We start from the raw sequence: 21,918 nt of genomic DNA on the forward strand, positions 1-21,918 counted from the left end.
GTCAGTTTTATCACAGTCAGGGGTCGTCTTTAATAATATCATCGCTACATAATAGCATGAACAAGTATATTATGGCATTTTTAGGCAATGCTGTGGTCACAAGCTGAACAGCAGTGCTGTGAGCTCATATTGCATGCGTCAGGCTTGGTAGCTCACTCAATACTGAGGCCCCTAACACCCGGGAAATTGGCCTAAGATTTTATTTTAAATGGCGTCTGTTTACAAGAGCCCTGATGAAGGTGTAGTGAACCCCGTGTATCCGCGGGCCGTTTAAATCTTGCGTAGTACTCCAAAGCATCATATGATGCGATGCGCAATTTACTGCAAGTCGGTCAAAGCATCATATGATGCGATGCGCAACTTAAGGGTTAAAATCTCAGCGCAGGTTGGCGGCGGTGGCAGACACTTATTTTACAACAAAATGACAGAAATTTCAGTTGTTTCCTTTATATACATTCATGGATTAGTAATAACCCATAAGCAATTACAATTGCTATCTGCAATTACCTCCTGCATTCAAATTGCCATTTACAATTTAATGTGTGCATAAAACTGTACAAGTCCAATGGGTCCTTACTTGGATGTTCAATACCAGAGGCCTCCAGCAATCATCTGCCATCTTAGAAAAAATTGAGACCCACAGACGTCACCATATATCTTCAATCACAAGTTATTGACAATGAGTGATGATTCAATCTCCCACTGGCCAAAACACATCCTGTGTTGCACACAAAGGCATCCCTCACAAATGATGAAAATGAAGATATACAGGGTATTTAGGAGGAAGCTGCAGATGATGTATTGTCATTGATGACAAAAGGTACAAGAAGTGACGAGAGTTCCACAGTATGTGAGAGCAAGTATGAGGAGTGTGAGGATCCACAGCTTGATGGCATGAATGGTGACACCAGCATGCACACAAAGGATTTTATTTTGCATCGCCAAAAAGAAGTTAACACTTTGGCGTACCCCGCGCGCCACCCCTCAACTGTGCGATTTGGGTCCCAGCGTTTCACGGGAGCGCGCGTTAATTCTGAAAAGTGTATACTCTCTTCAACTTTGTCACCTCAATTCTCGTCCTACGAGATTAAATTTTGTATCATTGTGTTCGCAATAGAATTCTCTACAACCCTAAATGCATATAAACTCCAAAAACCCGGCTAATTACCCGCAGCAAACAGAGAAAGTGCGAACGAGTTACCCAGGAGCGCGCAAAAGCGATAAAATGTGTTCACTGTTTTCACTCTGGTCACCTCAATTTTCGTCCTAGGTCTTTCATTTTGGTATCAATGGGTTCGCAATAGAATTCTCTAGAGGAATATTAGCATATAAAATAAAAAACCTGGTCACGCTCCACCCGCCGACGAGTTGAAGACGGGCCACGAGTGAGCGCCCAGACGCCTTCCAGCTACACTCCCAATTCCTGCCTACAAATGTTTAGTATTTAGTATTTTAGTATATTTAGTATTATAGTTTAGTATTTTTTGTGTAGTACCTGTAGTTGTACATCACATAAGCATTGTAGATAGCCATTTGCACAAAATAGATGGTCATTTTCTTCGTCCATTTGTGAGTTTTCCTTATGAAGTGATAATATTTGATCATTTGGTCAAAGTGATCAACACCTTTCATGTTTATATTGTAGTCACAGATTGCATTCGGCTTACCTTGAGGTTACCTTGAGGTGCTTCCGGGGCTTAGCATCCCCGCGGTCCGGTCGTCGACCAGGCCTTCTGGTTGCCGGACTGATCAACCAGGCTGTTGGACGTGGCTGCTCGCAGCCCGACGTATGAGTCACAGCCTGGTTGATCAGGTATTTTTGGGAGGTTACCGTCTCCCTTAAGTTTTGAGTTACTTTGATACTTATGGGATTCTTTGTCAGGCACAGTGCGCTCAACACTCGACCATTCCCCAGGATGCGACCCACAACAGTCGACTAACACCCAGGTACCTATTTAGTGCTAGGTGAACATGGGCAATGGGTGTAAGGAGACCTGCCCGTTTGTCTCGCCCTGCCCGGGATTCGAACCCAGGACCTCTCAGTTGTGAGCCGAGCGCGCTGACCACAGCGCCACAGGTTACTCATACAGGCTTGTTGACAGTTACCAAACAGTCCCCCCAAATTCGGATAAAAACCTGATTTTTGGCAATTATTTTAGAGGACGACACAGCATTGCGTCATCCCCGAGATTACTGACAGTAAACGGATGACACAACGCTGCGTCATGCCCGGACTAAAGTGTTAATGAAATCTGATGCAAGTGTTGGTAGTGTCCTTCCTCGGGTTCAGTAATGGTGAAGATAGTGGTGGAATGAATCCCACCTGCAGCTAAATACTCACTTTCTCCCAAGTGACAATGCATAATTAGGCATCTTGACGATATTGTCAATACTGTACTTCATGTTCACATGAGCATGGATGTGGCATACCTAAAAAAGGAGCTTCATCTACTTGACTACATCATGTTGAGATTGTTGGTATGTGCATTCATAGTACTGGGAGAACAGCAGCAACTCCAGTGACAATGACTTGGGAATGTGGGGACAATTTTGCTCCAAATATCCAGAACCTTGATGGTACACATGTCGGAGTGACGGACAATTTTATTATTGACAATGAAATGTGTGAAATTAACTATTTTACTGAGTATTTTGATGAGATTTTTATGACCCACAGTGCATAACCCCAATTCATGTACCAGTGAAAGCTGGGAATTTACCACATAATTTATTAATGCATCAATAGAAGAAGACAAATATCCATAAATGAACACCTTTCTTGCACTGTGCCTGTTGCTACCACATGAACAGAAACATGTATGATTACTGCAGTGATGTCACTATTCTCATAACCTCTACGTTCGATAGGTGAACATCGTTGGATGTTCTTTTAAGTGTCTATATTTTACAGATAATGACACTTGATAATATGGATAAACTGGGGAAAGTGAGGCAAATATTCACAGACCTGATTACAAAGCAGAAAGAATATTATGTGCCTGCACAGGTTGTGACTGACAAGTCAATTGTGCTCTTCAAAGGACGTGTATCCTTCGGGTACTAAACATCTTCAAAACACCACAGGGTCACTTGGAAATTATTAGGAATGTGTGAATGTAAAACAGCTCATGATTGACATGATATGATCCTTTATTCTGAAACTAATGTGGATGTTACAAAAGACTATTCCCAAGATTTTCTGGAAGACAATGATGGCCACACTATTGGATAAGGGACACATACAGGTAATTACTACTCGAGTCCAACTCTAGCCAAGTACTTGCTGGAGCCAAACCCAGGCACATGTATTAAGAGTAAGGGTGGGAAAGAAGGAAATGCCTATGTTTCACTATGGCATTCCAAGAGGTGACTGTTACGTAGTAAAAGCAACAAGCAGCTGGAACTGAGGTGGAAAGATAACACACGAAGTATGTATGCTAACAACCATTAACATTGGTGACAACTTTGCAAGTAAATTAAACATTTCTGATAATAGTATTCAGCAAATGAAAACCGTATGTAGTGACATACCTGGTCACCTTCTACTTGGACAGAAAGAATACCCAACTGCCGTAGTGCTTGATCTCCTGCTTGTGCCAGTTGATGTAGACGTACAGCAGCTTCTCGGGGGATGGAGAATGTCACTCGTACACTGTTCCATGGCTCAACTTTTCGTACAAACCAAGTTGAGTCTGAAATTCAACAATACATAAATTTATTAATTTGGCACACACAGTAAAATTAGGTATTCAAAAATCATTATTCAATTTGCAAGTTTTGTAAAACATGTAACATAATTTTTTTGGTTAGTTTGCAAGCTTTACTTTTCTTTACCTGCTTAAGAATACATAGAACATTTCACTACAGCATAGCATGTAGCAATGATAGGTTTATTGATACTAAGTTGCCTAAGACAGTGAGGGATCTCGTGAGTAAAAATCTTCACCTCACGCTCATATAGAATAACAATGGAACTAGGTACAATATTTAAGTATGTTCGGTATACTGCATGTTCAGTTACAGCCCCGCTTCTGTGCCAGGTAAATCCACTACAGGCTCACCATAGCCCATGCTACTTTGGAACTTTTGTTCTTAGTAGCTGAAACTAAAACAACAAAAACATAGGTACAATATCAGGAAAGAGTGGTGCAATAATAAGTATCCACTCGATTTAACGGCCTATATGGGGCTGTACCCAGGTCATTAATTCCGGGGCTCCGGTATTTCCCGAAGTTGTTGAAGCGTCGGTAATATTTCAAGTAACATTCAGGTTAGATATATTTTATATAACTAAAATGAAATAAAGTGCATTGTGTAATTTCGTTCCAAGTTAGTTCCTGTCTTAGTGCCCATTCTTTCACAGGTTACAATTAATAATTCCTTCATATGACAAGTTGGATCACACAAGTGGACAAGTGGACCACACAAGTGAATCATATTAACCAAACACCTCCCCCCCCCCTCCCTCACCGCCACTCTTCCCTCATCGCCACTCTTCCCTCATCGCCACTCTTCCCTCCCTCCCTGCCTCTTCCCCTCTATGCCTCCCTCCCTCCCTGCCTCTTCCCCTCTATGCCTCCCTCTATCACTGCCTCCCATCCCTCCCTTAATGCCTTCCATCCCTCCCTCACTTCCTCCCTCATAACATGAGAACAGCAGGCTATGGAGGAATGAGTGTGTCGTGTCTGCTTAAGCATTTCCGTTAATTTCTTCCTTCTTCTGTAATGTCGTCTGCGTTCACTTTCTACATTGGACCTCTTTCTGGCTTTCCTCAAAGGAACATGTTTCAGACAGACTTCATATGCTTCAGAAGTCAGTTTTTCTATTCCTTGTGTAGGATTTTTATTTCTTAGAACATTTTCCCATTGACTGTTCGTAAGTTCCTGTTTATTTTCTCCCAGTCTATCCTTTTATTATTAAAATTTAATTTATTGAATAACCCTTCTCGCTTGTTGTTTCTCTTGGGCCTACTACCATTATTGACGTTAGTTTGCACTTCAATGAGCTTGTGGTCCGAGTACGTAGTGTCCGAGACAGTAATGTCTCTGATTACCTCATCATTGTTCTTGAATATCAGGTCCAGCGTGTTTTCGTTCCTAGTTGGTTCTGTAATCTGCTGACTGAGCAAGAATTTGTCACAGAATCTCAGTAATTCTCTAACCTGTGGTTGGTTATCTACCGGCAGAACCTGATAAAAGTTTTTGCCACCATCCCCATTATCATGTACACCCCAGCCTCTGAAAAATGTGTGATCAGTGTTAGCATTTTCCCTTCTAGGAGTGGTTGACAATCTCTATTTTTGCTTCTAGGGTAATAGGTTGCCTCTTCCTTGGCACTGGTGCGGCACTGACACTTCTTTTCCTTATTGGCAATTATTATGAGCAATTTCAGCTATAAACATCAGAAAAAGTCTGCAGAATGCATGGGGGAAGGGGGTGTCACACTGGGTATCAGAATGATGATGACTGGAGCAGCATGGGTTAGCCACTTAGCACTCTTGGCTGCTAATGTGAAATGTGACCACAGAGTTACTGCACACAAAATGCACACAAAAGAAATTGCTGACAAAGTAGGGCAAGAAAGTGGCCCATCTGTGGCCCATTGAAAGACCCAATGTCAATTGGGTCTTTCAATGGGCCACAGATAATAATATGATGTTTAATGAGATAGTTCCAGCTCCTACGCTTTGGAAAAACTAAAATATAAAAACGGAAAAGTCACATACTATAAATAAAATGTAATCAAATCACTATAGAATGAAAATGCAATGTAAAGGATTTAGGAGTAATCCTGTCAGAAGACCTTACCTATAAAGAACACAATAAAAGTAGCTATCACAACTGCAAGAAAAATGATAGGTAGGATAACAAGGACCTTCCAAACAAGGATTGCCACACCAATGATGATACTTTTCAGGCCACTAGTGTTCTCTGGGGTGGCATATTGTTGCATACTAACAGCCCCATTCAGAACCAGAGACACTGCTGACCTAGAGTGTGTGCAAAGATACTTTACCGCTAGAATCCACTTGAGGTTATCTTGAGATGATTTCGGGGCTTAGAATCCCCACAGCCCGGTCCTCGACCAGGCCTCCTTTTTGTTACACGCCCCCAGGAAGCAGCCCGTAGCAGCTGTCTAACTCCCAGGTGTCTATTTACTGCTAGGTAACAGGGACATCAGGATGAAAGACACTGCCCATTTGTTTCTGCCTCCACTGGGGATCGAACCCAGAACCTCAGGACTATGAATCCGAAGTGCTGTCCACTCAGCTGTCAGGCCCAACTCTATAAGTCATCTAAATTATTGGGACCAATTAAAGTTCTAAATCTGTATTCTCTAGAGCGCAGGTGACAGACTCTTAATAATCTACACGTAGAAAATATTAGAGACTGGTTCCAAATCTGAACATGGAGATTACTTCACATAAAATCAGTAGTCATTGCAGGATGTGCAAAATAATCTCATTGAAAAGCAGAGGTGCAGTAGGTATGTTGAGGAAGAACTCTATCAATAATCAAGGGCCTAAGACTTTTCAATACTCCCGCTACACATAAAGAGCATAACTGGCCGGCCTGTCGCGGTGTTCAAGAGAACTCGACAATCACCCCAAAGAATATCTGTTCAACAAGGTTGTGATTCACATACTGTATCAGGGTGCATGTAGCCACACCCACGTCTGGTCTGGTTGACCAGACGACAAACCCTGAGGCCTGGTCGAGACCGGGCCACAGGACCTTTGATACCCGGCAGGTAGAACATTGTTGCACATTAACAGCCAATTCAAAGCAGATGTTGCTGACCCAGAGAATGTGCAGAAAACTTTTACTGGCTGAATGCATTAAGGAAACACCTAAATTACAGGAACTGCTTAATATCTCTCAGCTGTACTCCTTGAAGCACAGGCAAGACATGTACTGTATACAGTATTAATAATCACTTTGAAAATATTACAGGGACTGGTTCCAAATCTACACACTTAAATAATTCCTAATGAGACCAGGAGAAATTGCAGAATGTGCAAAATAGACCCAATGAAAAGTAGCAGTGAAACAGGTACTCCAAGAGACAATTCTATACACATAAAAGGCCAATGACTTTTCAACACCCTCTCTCTATATATCAAGACATTAGCTTACAACTTTTAGTGTTCAAAGAGGAACTTGATAAACACCTCCAAAAACCACTTGATTAACCAGGCAGTGATTTGTATGCCAGACTGAATGCAGTGGTTACAAATAGCCTGACTGACCCTAGAATGAACCACAGAGACATGATCCACAGAACTATTGAACTTCCATAGGTAGGACCTTACCCTCTTATAGTTCTAAGTATGTAGTCTCTCATAACCCTCAATCTATTTCTCAGTCTGACCCTTTAACTCTACTAAATACAATAATTGAACACACTAATGCAATGGTAGCTGACTTATGGGTGAATCTCATATTCAACAAAGTTTTCGATTGGGCAGCAGAAAATAACATGATGTTTAACAGTGATAAATTTCAGGTACTCAGGGTACAGCAAAAATGAGGATCTTAAACATAATACAGAGTACAAAACACAATCAAATGTACCCATAGTAGGAAAACAGCATGTAAAGGATTTGGGAATAAAGATGTCCGACGATCTAACGTTTAGGGAGCATAACCAATCAATTATTGCATCAGCCAGAAAAATGATAGGATGGATTACGAGAACTTTCAAATCCAGTGATCCCATCACAATGGTTGTACTCTTCAAGTCACTTGTGTTGTCCTGTCTTTTTTTACTTCTTTGAGTATTTGGACATAGAAATATCATATTATCCATCACTATTAGAAGGATTAGCATTAGTCTGACTAATGGGGAACCTCTCCTTTAACTGGGATAACATGATATTTAATCTGTATTCACCTAGTTGTGCTTGCGGCATTGAATCCGCCTCTCAACTGTAAATCAACTGTTACTAACTACTTTTTTTTTCCCCCACCACAAACACACACACACACACACACTGGACCTAAAAAAGGCTTTCGACAGAGTTCCACATAAGAGGTTGTTCTGGAAACTGGAAAATATTGGAGGGGTGACAGGTAAGCTTCTATCATGGATGAAAAATTTTCTGACTGATAGAAAAATGAGGGCAGTAATCAGAGGCAATGTATCGGAATGGAGAAATGTCACAAGTGGAGTACCACAGGGTTCAGTTCTTGCACCAGTGATGTTTATTGTGTACATAAATGATCTACCAGTTGGTATACAGAATTATATGAACATGTTTGCTGATGATGCTAAGATAATAGGAAGGATAAGAAATTTAGATGATTGTCATGCCCTTCAAGAAGACCTGGACAAAATAAGTATATGGAGCACCACCTGGCAAATGGAATTTAATGTTAATAAATGTCATGTTATGGAATGTGGAATAGGAGAACATAGACCCCATACAACCTATATATTATGTGAGAAATCTTTAAAGAATTCTGATAAAGAAAGAGATCTAGGGGTGGTTCTAGATAGAAAACTATCACCTGAGGACCACATAAAGAATATTGTGCAAGGAGCCTATGCGATGCTTTCTAACTTCAGAATTGCATTTAAATACATGGATGGCGATATACTAAAGAAATTGTTCATGACTTTTGTTAGGCCAAAGCTAGAATATGCAGTTGTTGTGTGGTGCCCATATCTTAAGAAGCACATCAACAAACTGGAAAAGGTGCAAAGACATGCTACGAAGTGGCTCCCAGAACTGAAGGGCAAGAGCTACGAGGAGAGGTTGGAAGCAATAAACATGCCAAAACTAGAAGACAAGAAAAAGAGGTGATATGATCACTACATACAAAATAGTAACAGGAATTGATAAAATCGACAGGGAAGATTTCCTGAGACCTGGCACTTCAAGAACAAGAGGTCATAGATTTAAACTAGCTAAACACAGATGCCGAAGAAATATAAGAAAATTCACCTTCGCAAATAGAGTGGTAGACGGTTGGAACAAGTTAAGTGAGAAGGTGGTGGAGGCCAAGACCGTCAGTAGTTTCAAAGCGTTATATGACAAAGAGTGCTGGGAAGACGGGACACCACGAGCGTAGCTCTCATCCTGTAACTACACTTAGGTAATTACTTAGGTAATTACACACGTTATATGACAGAGTTATACTTTGTCATATAACGTTTGCCGTTATATGACAGAGTGCTGGGAAGACGGGACACCACGAGCGAAGCTCTCATCCTGTAACTACACTTAGGTAATTACACTGAGCTGAGAGGTATGAGTTACGAGGAGAAGCTACAGGAATTAAACCTCACTTCACTGGAAGACAGAAGAGTTAGGGGGGACATGATCACCACATTCAAGCATACAGTAGAACGCTCATAATGTTCCATGGAACTGTGATACACGTGTCAGTAATGTGTCCACAATAAATGTTTATTGTTGCAATATTACCTGTTAAAAATTCACCAAAATTACAATATGTACAGCTTCACACACTATTTACACAGTACAGTAACAGACTGTATTACACACTCAGTACTTCGGAAGCGAGTAATAATCAACGAAGTAGCCCATGGTACACAGCGCTATTTCACTCTCGGTGCACCAGGTACTGATAAATTTTCGCTTCCTGTTTCTTCATTCTGTGTGCTTGCAAGTAACGCACTCACGTACACCCTTGGCTTTAGAACTTGTAGGTTGTATGTAGCCAAGCTTGTAAGGCATAAGGTAGTATTGAAAAGATTATAGGAAAAGATCAATTTGTAAGGTAGTCTTGAAAAGATCACTTTGTATGGTCCCACACAGGAAGAGATTCAGCTTGCCTCAAAGAGTGTCCGTCAGTCAGAAAGAGATTCAGCTAGCCTCAAAGAGTGTGTCAGTTAGGAAGAGATTCAGGTATTCTTGAAAATATATCTGGAAAACACCACCATGGAGGCCGCTAACACTGTTCATCTATGCTACTTGTATCAGATGCATCAACACTGAACGCAGAAAATGATTCATCTGTGTATCATCTAAATAAATTGGAGATAGCATAGGATTGCAAGGGTGACGCTCAGAGCTACAACTTGATACGCTCGCTGTTTTGTCCTCATAGGTGCTGTATCACTTGCATCCGACTTTTGTGTTAGGTCCTTACTGCGCCTAGCTTCACCAATATTATGACCCTTATGTTCTTCAAACAATAAGGTTTGAATTTCACCGACAGAGCATTATCTTTCAACACCGCGTCGGACAGGTGTTTGAGAGCCAGAGGCGCGTGCGCCACCCATGGTTGCTCATTCAGTACTAACCCATTCTGGGAATTTTTTCCAAGATGGCTGCCTCTCCCTGGAGGTCCTACGAGTCCATTTTGTACACAATCAACTTCGTACACATTTAGAATTGGTACCGAAAAATAAAAAAGAGCATGTCATGTAATTAACTCGGTTGGCGCAGTTAAGTGGTTAATGCCTGCTCCCCAGTCGAAAACTTTATTAATATCTGCTTGTAGTTTTCAATGTCTTCAACAGAGGTAATTTTCGTGCTGATTTTTGTTGTCTGCAAAGGATAATACGAAGCTGTGACTTGTATTTGAGTCTATATCTGATATTGTAACATGGGGCGGGGGTTTAGGCTCTCTCTTGTCCTTTACTCTGCCCATTAATAACTTTAATTCCAAGACGCCAGAGCCCTACTCGTCCAGCCCTCAGCCTCACACCACGTGATTCCAGACGATCGACCGCCTTGAGATTCTACAAAACACGTGACGTTGAAACTAAGCTTTCTAGCAAATTTAAAGGATCTTTTTACACCGCCACCACCAGACCACAACCAAAGCTGTCAATTAATGGGGATCTGGACCAATTAATTAACTCTAAACCCTTGGGGTAGGTTATCCCCAATTTCGTGGAATGGGAGGTATTAGTTACGTTAATTGTGGGAATTAGCTTGCAAACAAGGGAATACTGTATATCAGATATTGACTTGGACTAGGCTTGCTGCCACTGAATCTCAGCTTATCCCACCAAAGCAGGCTCGTGCAGACCACGGCAAAGACAATCATTTATAAATGTAATAATGGAAAACTCAAGAGAAACAAAAGTTCTTAATCACAGTTTATTATGCAAAGCTTAAAAAGTAAATAATAAAAATCACTCCCTAGCTTAACACTCCCTAAATTACCTATTTTCCTACTGAGGCACGGATGATGAATTTACTCTACTAAACTTCACAGCAACTTTTACCTTAATCTAAGATACCAGCCGCTGGTGTTTTGGTCTCTGGAGGTGAGATGGAGAACCTCTTCAGCTGCTGCTCCAAACCACACTGACTCTTTCTACTCCTCTCTCAAGCCGAGAGAGCTGTCCTAGTATTCCTCTGCCTAGCTATCAAATACAGAGCAGGGTGCATTTAACAAACTAATCCTAATTACTGGCAAACCCCAGATGGTTGAATTATCATTTAACTGGTGGTAATTAAATTAGGCATCTTGGCAAAAGCTATCTCCAATTACAATATTGGCTAGTGAACTTTATTTAATTAAGGTGAATTCACAATCCGAAAGACTGTGGTCACAAAAACCGCGTAACCGTGACCTAGGTGTAGGTCAGGGCTCGGCTTCGCGACCCAGTTCCCCTATTATACTGATGTCACCGTCTCTGATGGTAACCACACCTTTAATCTTCATTCTACCTATATGCTTAAATAGATTGGGTATTTCCACAATCTCAATATTGTTGAATACAATATTAAATGAAAACTTGAATTTCTGTATATTTCTGCAGTAACATGAGGGAGGATGGCGGTGGAGGTGCGGCTGGCCACATGGTGGCACATGACCTAGCTGGTGTTGCCAAATGCATCCGGGTCATCTGATCTCTGATGAAAGAAGGGGATTTGATTCTTTATTCATAACTGACGTTCAATTAATCTACATGCTGACAACAGGGGGGGGGGGGTTATTAATTAATTATAGTTACTTTTATATTAATACATAAATTTCTCAAAAGTGATACTTTAATACAAGGAGGAGCTGGCGATCATCACTTTCACAACTCTGTCCTAATCCCTGGCTAGTGACTTTCCACAGCTCCAAAGTCAGCTCCACTCCTCTTCCACACTAAAGTTTGCCAGATCTATAATAATTAATTTCTACAACAAGCTGGTTTGTCAAAATATGAGAATAAGGAAAAGCAGTGGTGCAAGGACTGTATCTTGAGGTACAAAGCTTTTAACTGCACTTGGACCTGATTTTATATGGTTGACTGTTACTTTTTGTGTTGTGTTCGACAGAAAACTGAGTATCCAGCATCCTACTTTACCAGTTATTCCCATTGACCTCATTTTGTGTGTTGTCACTCTATGGTCACATTTATCGAATGCCTTTGCAAAGTCTGTGTAGGCCCACCCGATTACCCACTGTGTGCGTGTGTGCTTACTAATAAGTGTTTCCAACAAATGTAATGTACCCAGGTTACTAGTGCCTTGATACAGAATGATGCAGAAACTAGTCGCCTCTACTATAAGATAACTTGTGGGAAAATGCAAGCAATGTACTCCGACACGTGAACAAAACAAATTAAGAACAAACAAATTAAGTGAGTTTCAGAAAAATTAAAAAACTGAGCTCAATGTCACACATCATATGAGGTTTTGCACAGTTTAAGGTTTAAAGACCAACTAATGAAAATAGAACACTGCTTGGAAAACCTCACAAATCCAGCCCCCAAACATCATTCTGCTTGGGGGACTTTAACCTACGGCACCTGAAATGGAAGAACCTAGTTAATCTAGTTATATCAGAAAGAATACCAGGGAGTAGCTTAAATGAACAGGCACATGCAAATGACCTGCTACAGATGTGCGACACGTTTGCCTTAAACCAGAAACGCAGCGCGTACTAGTGGCTTTACAAGAGTGCAATTACTGTACCATGCTATGTATTCTCACAAACCCAATGCACCTTCTTGTATATAAATAAATAAATAAATAAATAAATAAATAAATAAATAAATAAATAAATAACCAGCAAATAGTAGAACCAACTAGGAAGAACATGCTGGACCTCATTTTCACCAATAATAATGAATAGACCAGGAACATAATGATTACAAATACCTGTTACTCAGGTCACAACCTAATTGAAGTTTTGACAAGCATGGGGAATAGCCCTTCAAAACCAGTCCTGATTCCTGGTGGAGGAGATTTGAGCAAATTCAACTTAAATAATAAACAGATAAACTGGGAGCAAATAAACCAAGACTTCACAGAAATATGCTGGGAAGAACAGCTAGAAAATGCAAACCTGAACCAGTGCATGGAAAAAATTAACTCAGTAGCATAGAAATATGCTCAAACCGAATACCTCTAAGAAAAAAAGAGGAAGATATGCAGATTGGAACGAGAACGCCCTTTCCTCTACAGGTGAAGGAAACGAATAATCGCGGAACAACTTGAGAGTCGCACCCTATCTCAAAAACGGCAAAGGTGGTTAGGTAGAGAAATAGAAACAATTGAACTAAAGCTACAAGAATCATACAAAACCCAGGAGAGGCAATGAGAGCAAAAGGCAATCAGTGAAATAGAGAGAAATCTAAAATATTTTTTCTCCTATGCAAAATCAAGATAAAAAAAACCACAGCTCGTATCAGCCCACTGCAAAAGGGAGATGGAATTTTCACTTATGACAACAAAGAAATGAGCGAGATACTGAGGAAGCAGTACGACTCTGTTTTCAGCGAGCCACCATTCACACTAAAGATTGATAACCCAAATGAATTTTTTATGGATATGATACCAACATCAAATCATATATCAGATGTCACCCTATTTCTACTGGATTTTGAAGAAGCCATAAACAGTATGCCTATGCACTCTGCACCAGGCAGATTCTTTTCACTCCATATTCATCAAGAACTGTAAAAAAACACTATCGCAGGCCCTTCACATTCTTTGGAGACAAAGCTTAGATACTGGCGTTATCACTGACATACTAAAAACAACAGAGATAGCACCATTCCATAAAGGAGGAAATAAGGCAGAGGCAAAAAATTACAGACCGATAGCACTAACATCACACATCATAAAAATCTTTGAGAGAGTGCTTAGAAATAAGATTACAAAATACATGGAATCACAGCATCTCCATAACCCCGGACAACATAGATTCAGAACAGGGCGCTCTTGCCTGTCACAGTTGCTGGACCACTATAACATGGCATTAGATGTCATGGAAAACAGACAAAACGATGATGTAATTTACACAAATTTCACAAAAGCCTTTGACAAATGTGACCATGGTGTTATTGCACATAAAATGCATTCAAAAAGAATTACCGGAAAAATAGGCAGATGGATCTACAATTTCCTGACTAACAGAACCCAATGTGTAATAGTCAATAAAATAAAATTCGGTGCATCAACTGTGAAGAGCTTAGTCCCCCAGGGTACTGTGCTTGCTCCAGTACTTTTTCTCATCCTCATAGCGGACATAGACAAGGACACAACCTATAGTATTGTATCATCCTTTGCAGATGACACTAGGATTTTCACGAGGGTAGACAACATAGAGGACACAGCAAACCTCCAATCAGACGTAAATCAGGTCTTTCTATGGGCTACAGAAAATAATATAGTGTTTAACAAAGGTAAGTTCCAGCTCATGTGCTACGGAAAAAATGAAAATATAAAAACGGAAATCACGTACAAAACTCGGTCAAATTATAATATAGAATGAAAAGGCAATGTAAAGGATTTGGGTGTACTCATGTAATAGACCTTATCTTCAAAGAACACATTAAAGTAGCCGCCACAAAATGACAGGTTGTATAACAAAAACCTTTCACACTAGAGATGCTATACCGATGATGATACTTTTCAAGACGCTAGTGCTCTCTAGAGTGGAGTACTGCTGTACAATGATAGCCCCTTTCAAAGCTGGAGAAACTGCTGACCGGGAGAGTGTGAAGAGATCCTTTACTGCTAGAATCCACTCAGTAAAACATCTAAACTACTGGGACTGACTAGAGCCTAAATCTGTATTCTCTTGAGCGCAGGAGGGAGATACACAATAATTTATACGTGGAAAATATTAGAGGGGCTGGTCCCAAACCTGCACACAGAAATAACATCACATGAGACCAGGAGGCATAGCAGAATGTGCAGAATATCACCGTTGAAAAGAATACCACCGTTGAAAAGCAGAGGTGCAACAGGTACTCTGAGAGAGAACTCTATCAACATTAGAGGCCCGAGCCTGTTCAACACGCTTCTAATACACATAACGGGCATAACTGGCCGACCCCTCACAGTGTTCAAGAGAGAACTGGATAAGCACCTCCAAAGGATACTTGATCAACCAGGATGTGACTCGTACGTCAGTTGTGAGCAGACGAGTGCAACAGCCTGGTTGACCAGTCCAGCAACCAGGAGGCCTGGTTGACGACTGGGCCACGGGGATGCTAAGCCCCGGAAGCACCTCAAGGTAACCTCAGGGTAACTACATCTGCATTCTATTTTTATTCTAATGCCTCAGTGATTTTGTCGTAATGGTCAAGTAGCTGTGAGAAGCATGATCTTCCTGCTCTAAATCCATGTTGGCGTGGGTTGTGGAGGTCATTGGTTTCCATGAAATTAGTGACCTGACTCCTAATCACTCTCTCAAATACTTTTATTATGTGGAACGTTGGTGCAACTGGTCTCTAATTCTTTGCCAATGCTTTGCTCCCTCCCTTGTGTAGGGGTGGGAGCTATGTCTGCTGATTTAACCCTTAAACTGCGCATGGCGTATATATACGCCCTGAGTAACATGTCCCACGGTGCGCATGGCGTATATATACGCCATAGGGCGCCAGGCCCGATTCAAATGGCCCGCGGCTACACGGGGTTCACAGTAGCTTCCTCAGGGCTCTTGTAAACAGACGCCATTTAAAAAAAAATCGTGGGCAATATTCTCAGGTGTGAGAGGCACAGTACTGTTGGAGTAACCAAGGCTGGCGCACGCAGCATGAGCGAACAGCATTGCTGTTCAGCTTGTGACCACAGCCACGCCGAAAAATGTCAAAATAAATATATAATTGTTATTATTTAGCGATGACAATATTACAGATGACCCATGACTGTGATATAAATAACCAGGGTTGTGATAATAGCAGGATTGTTGTAATAATTAGCGTTGTGGGAGGAGTGATGCTGAGAGACGGAGGGAGACAGCATCGTTTACTGACTGTGTGGCTACCTGTTATTGTTTGCATTCACCACACCAGGTCAGTGGTTCTCTATGGTGAACACAAATCGATAGGGAAGATTTCCTGAGACCTGGAACTTTAAGAACAAGAGGTCATAGATATAAACTAGCTAAACACAGATGCCGAAGAAATATAAGAAAATTCACTTTCGCAAACAGAGTGGTAGACGGTTGGAACAAGTTAGGTGAGAAGGTGGAGGAGGCCAAGACCGTCAGTAGTTTCAAAGCGTTATATGACAAAGAGTGCTGGGAAGACGGGACACCACGAGCGTAGCTCTCATCCTGTAACTACACTTAGGTAATTACAAATGTAGATACTTGTATATAATGTGTGTATTAGTGTAATAACAGCAAAAGGATTATGCTGGGAGGAGCCATTTGGGTGACGGAGGTGACGTCGTCTGCACGATTTGTCTAGCTGTTTAGAGGGTGGCCACTATGCTCTTTGGGCGCACTACAAGCTTAGGTGTACTTAGGTGTACAGTTACGGTGCATAAAACATGTAGATACTTATATATAATATGTGTATATAGGGTAATAACACTGCAAACAGTATTGTTGGGGAAGAAAGTTTAGTGCGTGTGACTTTGAATGAGTGAGGGAGCCGCCAGTCGCCATCTGTGTATAGCGACGACTCTTAGTGCCTGAACTAACTATATCAGCTTAGCTGTACAGTTGTGGTGAACAAAATATATACATACTTATATAAAATGTCTGTATATAGTGTAATAACACCACAAATGGTATTGTTGGGGAAGAAAGTTTAGTGTGTCTGTTGAGGGAGTGGCAGTGAGTGGCTGGCTAGTGTGTGGCGGTAATTTCGTTGCTTTTCGATTCTCAATACCAACTTAGTGGTTCGTTATGGTGACCAAAACATGCAGATACTTATATATAACCTGTGTATAGAGTGTAATAGCAGCAAAACTATTTGTTTATTGTTTTATAAACATAATAATTGAATCACTAATATGCGCATCATACTTTTGAGTATAGCGATTATTCACCACTTTTATTATATAAATACTGTATATTACAATACACACTATTGAATAATATTACTGCAAAAAAACTAAGAAAAAATCAATCGGAGACATTGAAACAATTAGGTAATAATATCTTTGTGGCAACTCCCACCTGTCAGCGCGGGTGACGCTGACCGGGTCTGACAACCGCTCTGTCAACGCCCACTTTTTGCCAGACTTCCTCGGTCAATTGCGCCCAAAATATGTCACCTACGATTTGTTTTTATTTTTTCCCGTGCTCAGGGGACACAAATTAACATGTTTAGAAGACGAAAAAAAAAATTTGAATTTTTTTTTCTTGCGCACAGGGGGTGTAAATGTCCCCAGGACCCCTGAACAGTGTAAGGGTTAAGCACATTTGGCATCTCCCTCGTCTCCAAGCTCTTCCTCCACACTATACCGAGTGCCTACACTACTGGGACCTTGCATTTCTTTATAAAAATTGAATTCCATGAGTCTGGCCCTGGGGCTGAATGCATATGCATGTTGTCAATTTCCCGTTCAAAATCTGCCACGCTCGTGATGATATCAGTTATATATACAGGGGTTTGGATATCACGCATAAAGAAGTTGCCCGGATTTCTTTGTCATCCTTCGTGTATGAACCTTCACTTGTACACATAGGTTCAATACTGCCAGTGGTTTTTGCTTTTGATTTTACATATGTGAAGAAATGTTTTGGGTTTTTCTTTATTTCTTGAATTGCTTTCTGTTCTAGTTTCCCTTCTTCAATCAGATACAAATGATTCAGTCTCTGTTCGATTTCTTCAATATCCCTGTTTAAATTATTCCTTCTTTGTATGGAAAGTCGTGTTTGTTTAAGCATTTATGTTATTTTTTTCTACTTTTGTAGTGTCATCTGCATTCTCTTTCTACGTTGGACCTCTTTCTGGCTTTCCTCAAAGGCACATGTTTCAGAAAGCCTTCACATGCTTCAGAAGTTAGTTTTTCTATTCCTTGTGTAGGATTTTTATTACTTAGAACAGTTTCCCATTGAATGTTTGCAAGGTCCCTGTTTATTTTTTTTATTAAAATTGAATTTACTGAATAACCCTTCTTGATCGTTGTTTCTCTTGGGCCTACTACCGTTATTAATGTTAGTTTGCACTTCAATGATCTTGTGGTCCAAGTATATAGTGTCTGAGATTGATGAGCTCAATAATGAGCTAATCTCTGATTAGCTCATCACTGTTCGTCAATATCAGGTCCAGCATGTGTTCATTCCTAGTTGGTTCTGTAATCTGCTGATTGTGTTTGAATTTGTCACAGAATCTCAGTAGTTCTCTGACCTGTGGTTGGTTATTTCCAGGTAGATTTCCTGCTATAATGTTGTTATTATTTACTATTCTCCATTTTAAACTGGGTAGATTGAAGTCTCCAAAAAGATAATATCTGGTACTGGGTTTGCTAGGTTATCAAGAATAATCTATTTTGTGTATCTGTTCAGTGAATTCCTCAACTGTTGCATCTGGCGGTTTGTATATTAGAATAATAATTAGATTTATATTTTCTACCTTGATTCTAAGTACTGTACTGTACACCTTTATCACCTCATTGGTCGAGTTCAGGAGCTCTGTGCATACCAGTTCCTCTTTAATATACAGACCTACTCCTCCACTTGACCTAATTACTCTGTCATATCTATATAGATTATAATTTGGGATCCATATTTCACTATCCATGTAGTCTTTCGTGTGGGTTTCTGTAAATGCACCAAATATTGAGTTTAATGCTACTAGAAGGCCATTTAAGAACTAAACTTTTTATCTTGATTTTGACTTTAGGCCTTGTATGTTCGCAAATAAGAATGATTTCCCATATTGCATGTCAGTTCTGGCGGGCTTTGGTAGTTCTCCCCCCGCCACCACCCTTAGGCAGGGAGTGCTGTTTTGGAATTAGTTTGTCCAGTGTTGGTAGTAGTACGGGTGTTGTGTGGTGTAGTACCTGTGTGCTTGTTGATGACTTGTATTCCAGTCTTGTGGATATCTCCCTCTCCCTCTGTAATCCTGCAGTTATTCCATCTGCATGTTCCTCTCTCTTGTATGTTCTACTCTGTTCCTGCCTTCCTCTAAAAAATTTCCAATACTGTACTATCATATTGATCATCCCGTCTACAACACTGTGTACCTCTCACATAGAGTTCCGGGCACTGAAGATTGTAACATTTTCCTTTCATTAACTGAAGATTTACATAGTTTAGGGTGGAAGTATCTGCATTCTGTTAAAAATGGCATGTACCCCTCACCAACATGTTCTTGCATCTTCGAGGCTGCAGAAAAGTGCATTTCATGCCATTTTTCCCATATTTGCAGATGCCTTGTGCATAGAATTTGGAAATATTCTCAATTTATATTTTCTCCAAGTTACTTATACCTGTGCCTGTCTTGGCCACCCCTCTATTGGAGCCGTCACTGCTTTCGTCCCAATTCCTTCGTTCATGCACTCTTCCCACTGTTGCTTTCATTGTTTATTTTACCTGGCTCTGCAATACTGCTGTTGTTTTGTACCACAATACCCTCTCCCTCCACACTTATGCTGTGGTTCTCTAAACTACTTGTTTCTGAGTTTTGGTCGTTATGCAGTGTTGTTTTTTCACAGTCAGCATATATCACTGGTAGCTTTTCTGTGAATGTTAATCTGAGTGACTCGGGAATGGCATTCATCAGTTGGGTTATGTTTTCTCTTATTAACCTATCATTTTTGCAAACCCAGTACTGTGGGAGAGGGGAAGAGAAGAAGGGAGAGAAGGAAGAGAGAAAGGGAGAGGGAGAAGAGGGAAAGGGAGAGGGGGAAGAGAGAAAGGGAGAGGGGAAAGAGAGAATGGAAGGAAGAGAGAAAGGGAAGGGGGGAAAAGAGAAATGGAGGGGGACCTTAACATAATAGTTTATAAAACAATCAAATTTGCCCATAGTAGGAAAGCAACATGTAAACGATTTGGGAATAATGATGTCTGATGACCTAAATTTTAGGGAGCAAAACCAAGCAAATATTGCGGCAGCCAGGAAAATGATAGGATGGATTACAAGAACTTTCAAATCCAGGGATCCCATCACAATGGTTGTAATCTCCAAATCACTTGGGCTGTCCCGTCTTGAGTACTGCTCAGTACTCACTTCCCCATTCAGAGCAGGAGAGATTGCTGAAATAGAGGGAATACAGAGAACATATACAGGATACATAAACGAGATAAAGCATCTAAATTCTTGGGATTGTCTTAAAGCTCTCCAAATGTACTCGCTAGAAAAATGACGGAAGAGATACCAAATAATATACACAGTGGAAAATACTGGAGGGACAGGTCCCAAATCTGCACTGTAAAATAACAACATACTGGATTGAACGATATGGAAGAAAATGCACAATAGAACCAGTGAAGAGCAGGGTGCACAATTAGAGAACACTGTATAAACATCAGAGGTACACGGTTGTTCAACAGACTCCCAGCGAGCATAAGAAATATTGCCGGAACAACAGTGGACATCTTCAAGAGGAAACTACACTAGGAAAGGGGGAAGAGAGAGAGAGGGAAGAGAAAGGGAGAGGGAAAGAGAGAAAGGGAGGGGGAAAGAGAGAAAGGGAGGGGGAAAGAGAGAAAGGGAGGGGGAAAGAGAGAAAGAGGGGAAGAGAGAGAGGGGGGAAGAGAGAGAGGGGGGAAGAGAGAGAGGGGGGAAGAGAGAGAGAGGGGGGAAGAGAGAGAGGGGGGAAGAGAGAGAGAGGGGGGAAGAGAGAGAGAGGGGGGAAGAGAGAGAGAGGGGGGAAGAGAGAGAGAGGGGGGAAGAGAGAGAGAGGGGGGAAGAGAGAGAGAGGGGGGAAGAGAGAGAGAGGGGGGAAGAGAGAGAGAGGGGGGAAGAGAGAGAGAGGGGGGAAGAGAGAGAGAGGGGGGAAGAGAGAGAGAGGGGGGGAAGAGAGAGAGAGGGGGGGAAGAGAGAGAGAGGGGGGGGAAGAGAGAGAGAGGGGGGGAAGAGAGAGAGAGGGGGGGGAAGAGAGAGAGAGGGGGGAAGAGAGAGAGAGGGGGGGAAGAGAGAGAGAGGGGGGAAGAGAGAGAGGGGGGAAGAGAGAGATGGGGGGGGAAGAGAGAGAGGGGGGGAAGAGAGAGAGGGGGGGGAAGAGAGAGGGGGGGGGAAGAGAGAGAGGGGGGGGAAGAGAGAGAGGGGGGGGGAAGAGAGAGAGGGGGGGGGGGAAGAGAGAGAGGGGGGAAGAGAGAGAGGGGGAAGAGAGAGAGGGGGGAAGAGAGAGAGGGGGGAAGGGAGAGAGGGGGGAAGAGAGAGTGGATGGGGAAGAGAGAGAGAGGGGGAAGAGAGAGAGGGGGGGGAAGAGAAAGAGAGGGGGGGGGAAAGAGAGAGGGGATGAAGAGAGAGAGAGGTGGGGGAAGAGAGAGAGGGGGGAAGAGAGAGAGGGGGGGAAGAGAGAGAGGGGGGGAAGAGAGAGTGGGGGTGGAAGAGAGAGAGGGGGGGAAGAGAGAGAGGGGGGGGGAAGAGAGAGATGGGGGGAAGAGAGAGAGGGGGGGGGAAGAGAGAGAGGGGGGGGGAAGAGAGAGAGGGGGGGGGAAGAGAGAGAGGGGGGGGGAAGAGAGAGAGGGGGGGAAGAGAGAGAGGGGGGAAGAGAGAGAGGGGGGAAGAGAGAGAGGGGGGAAGAGAGAGAGGGGGGGAAGAGAGAGAGGGGGGAAGAGAGAGAGGGGGGAAGAGAGAGAG

At 41.9% G+C, this 21,918-nt stretch overlaps 1 protein-coding gene across 1 annotated transcript in view; it reads right to left on the reverse strand.

Annotated features, from left to right (window-relative positions):
• LOC123769471 (serine-rich adhesin for platelets) overlaps positions 1-20,691 on the reverse strand; it is a 177,982-nt gene extending 157,291 nt beyond the window's left edge. Inside the window, exons 1-2 of the mRNA XM_069308797.1 lie at positions 19,601-20,691; positions 3,532-3,692 (exon numbers count right to left, since the gene is read on the reverse strand). Of these exons, the coding sequence (XP_069164898.1) occupies positions 3,532-3,692; positions 19,601-19,691 (252 nt within the window). The 5' untranslated portion in view covers positions 19,692-20,691. The remainder of the gene's footprint in view (positions 1-3,531; positions 3,693-19,600) is intronic.
• Between the last annotated feature and the right edge of the window lie 1,227 nt (positions 20,692-21,918).

This window comes from Procambarus clarkii, chromosome 63 (genome assembly GCF_040958095.1).
Source record: "Procambarus clarkii isolate CNS0578487 chromosome 63, FALCON_Pclarkii_2.0, whole genome shotgun sequence".
Taxonomy (NCBI): domain Eukaryota; kingdom Metazoa; phylum Arthropoda; class Malacostraca; order Decapoda; family Cambaridae; genus Procambarus; species Procambarus clarkii.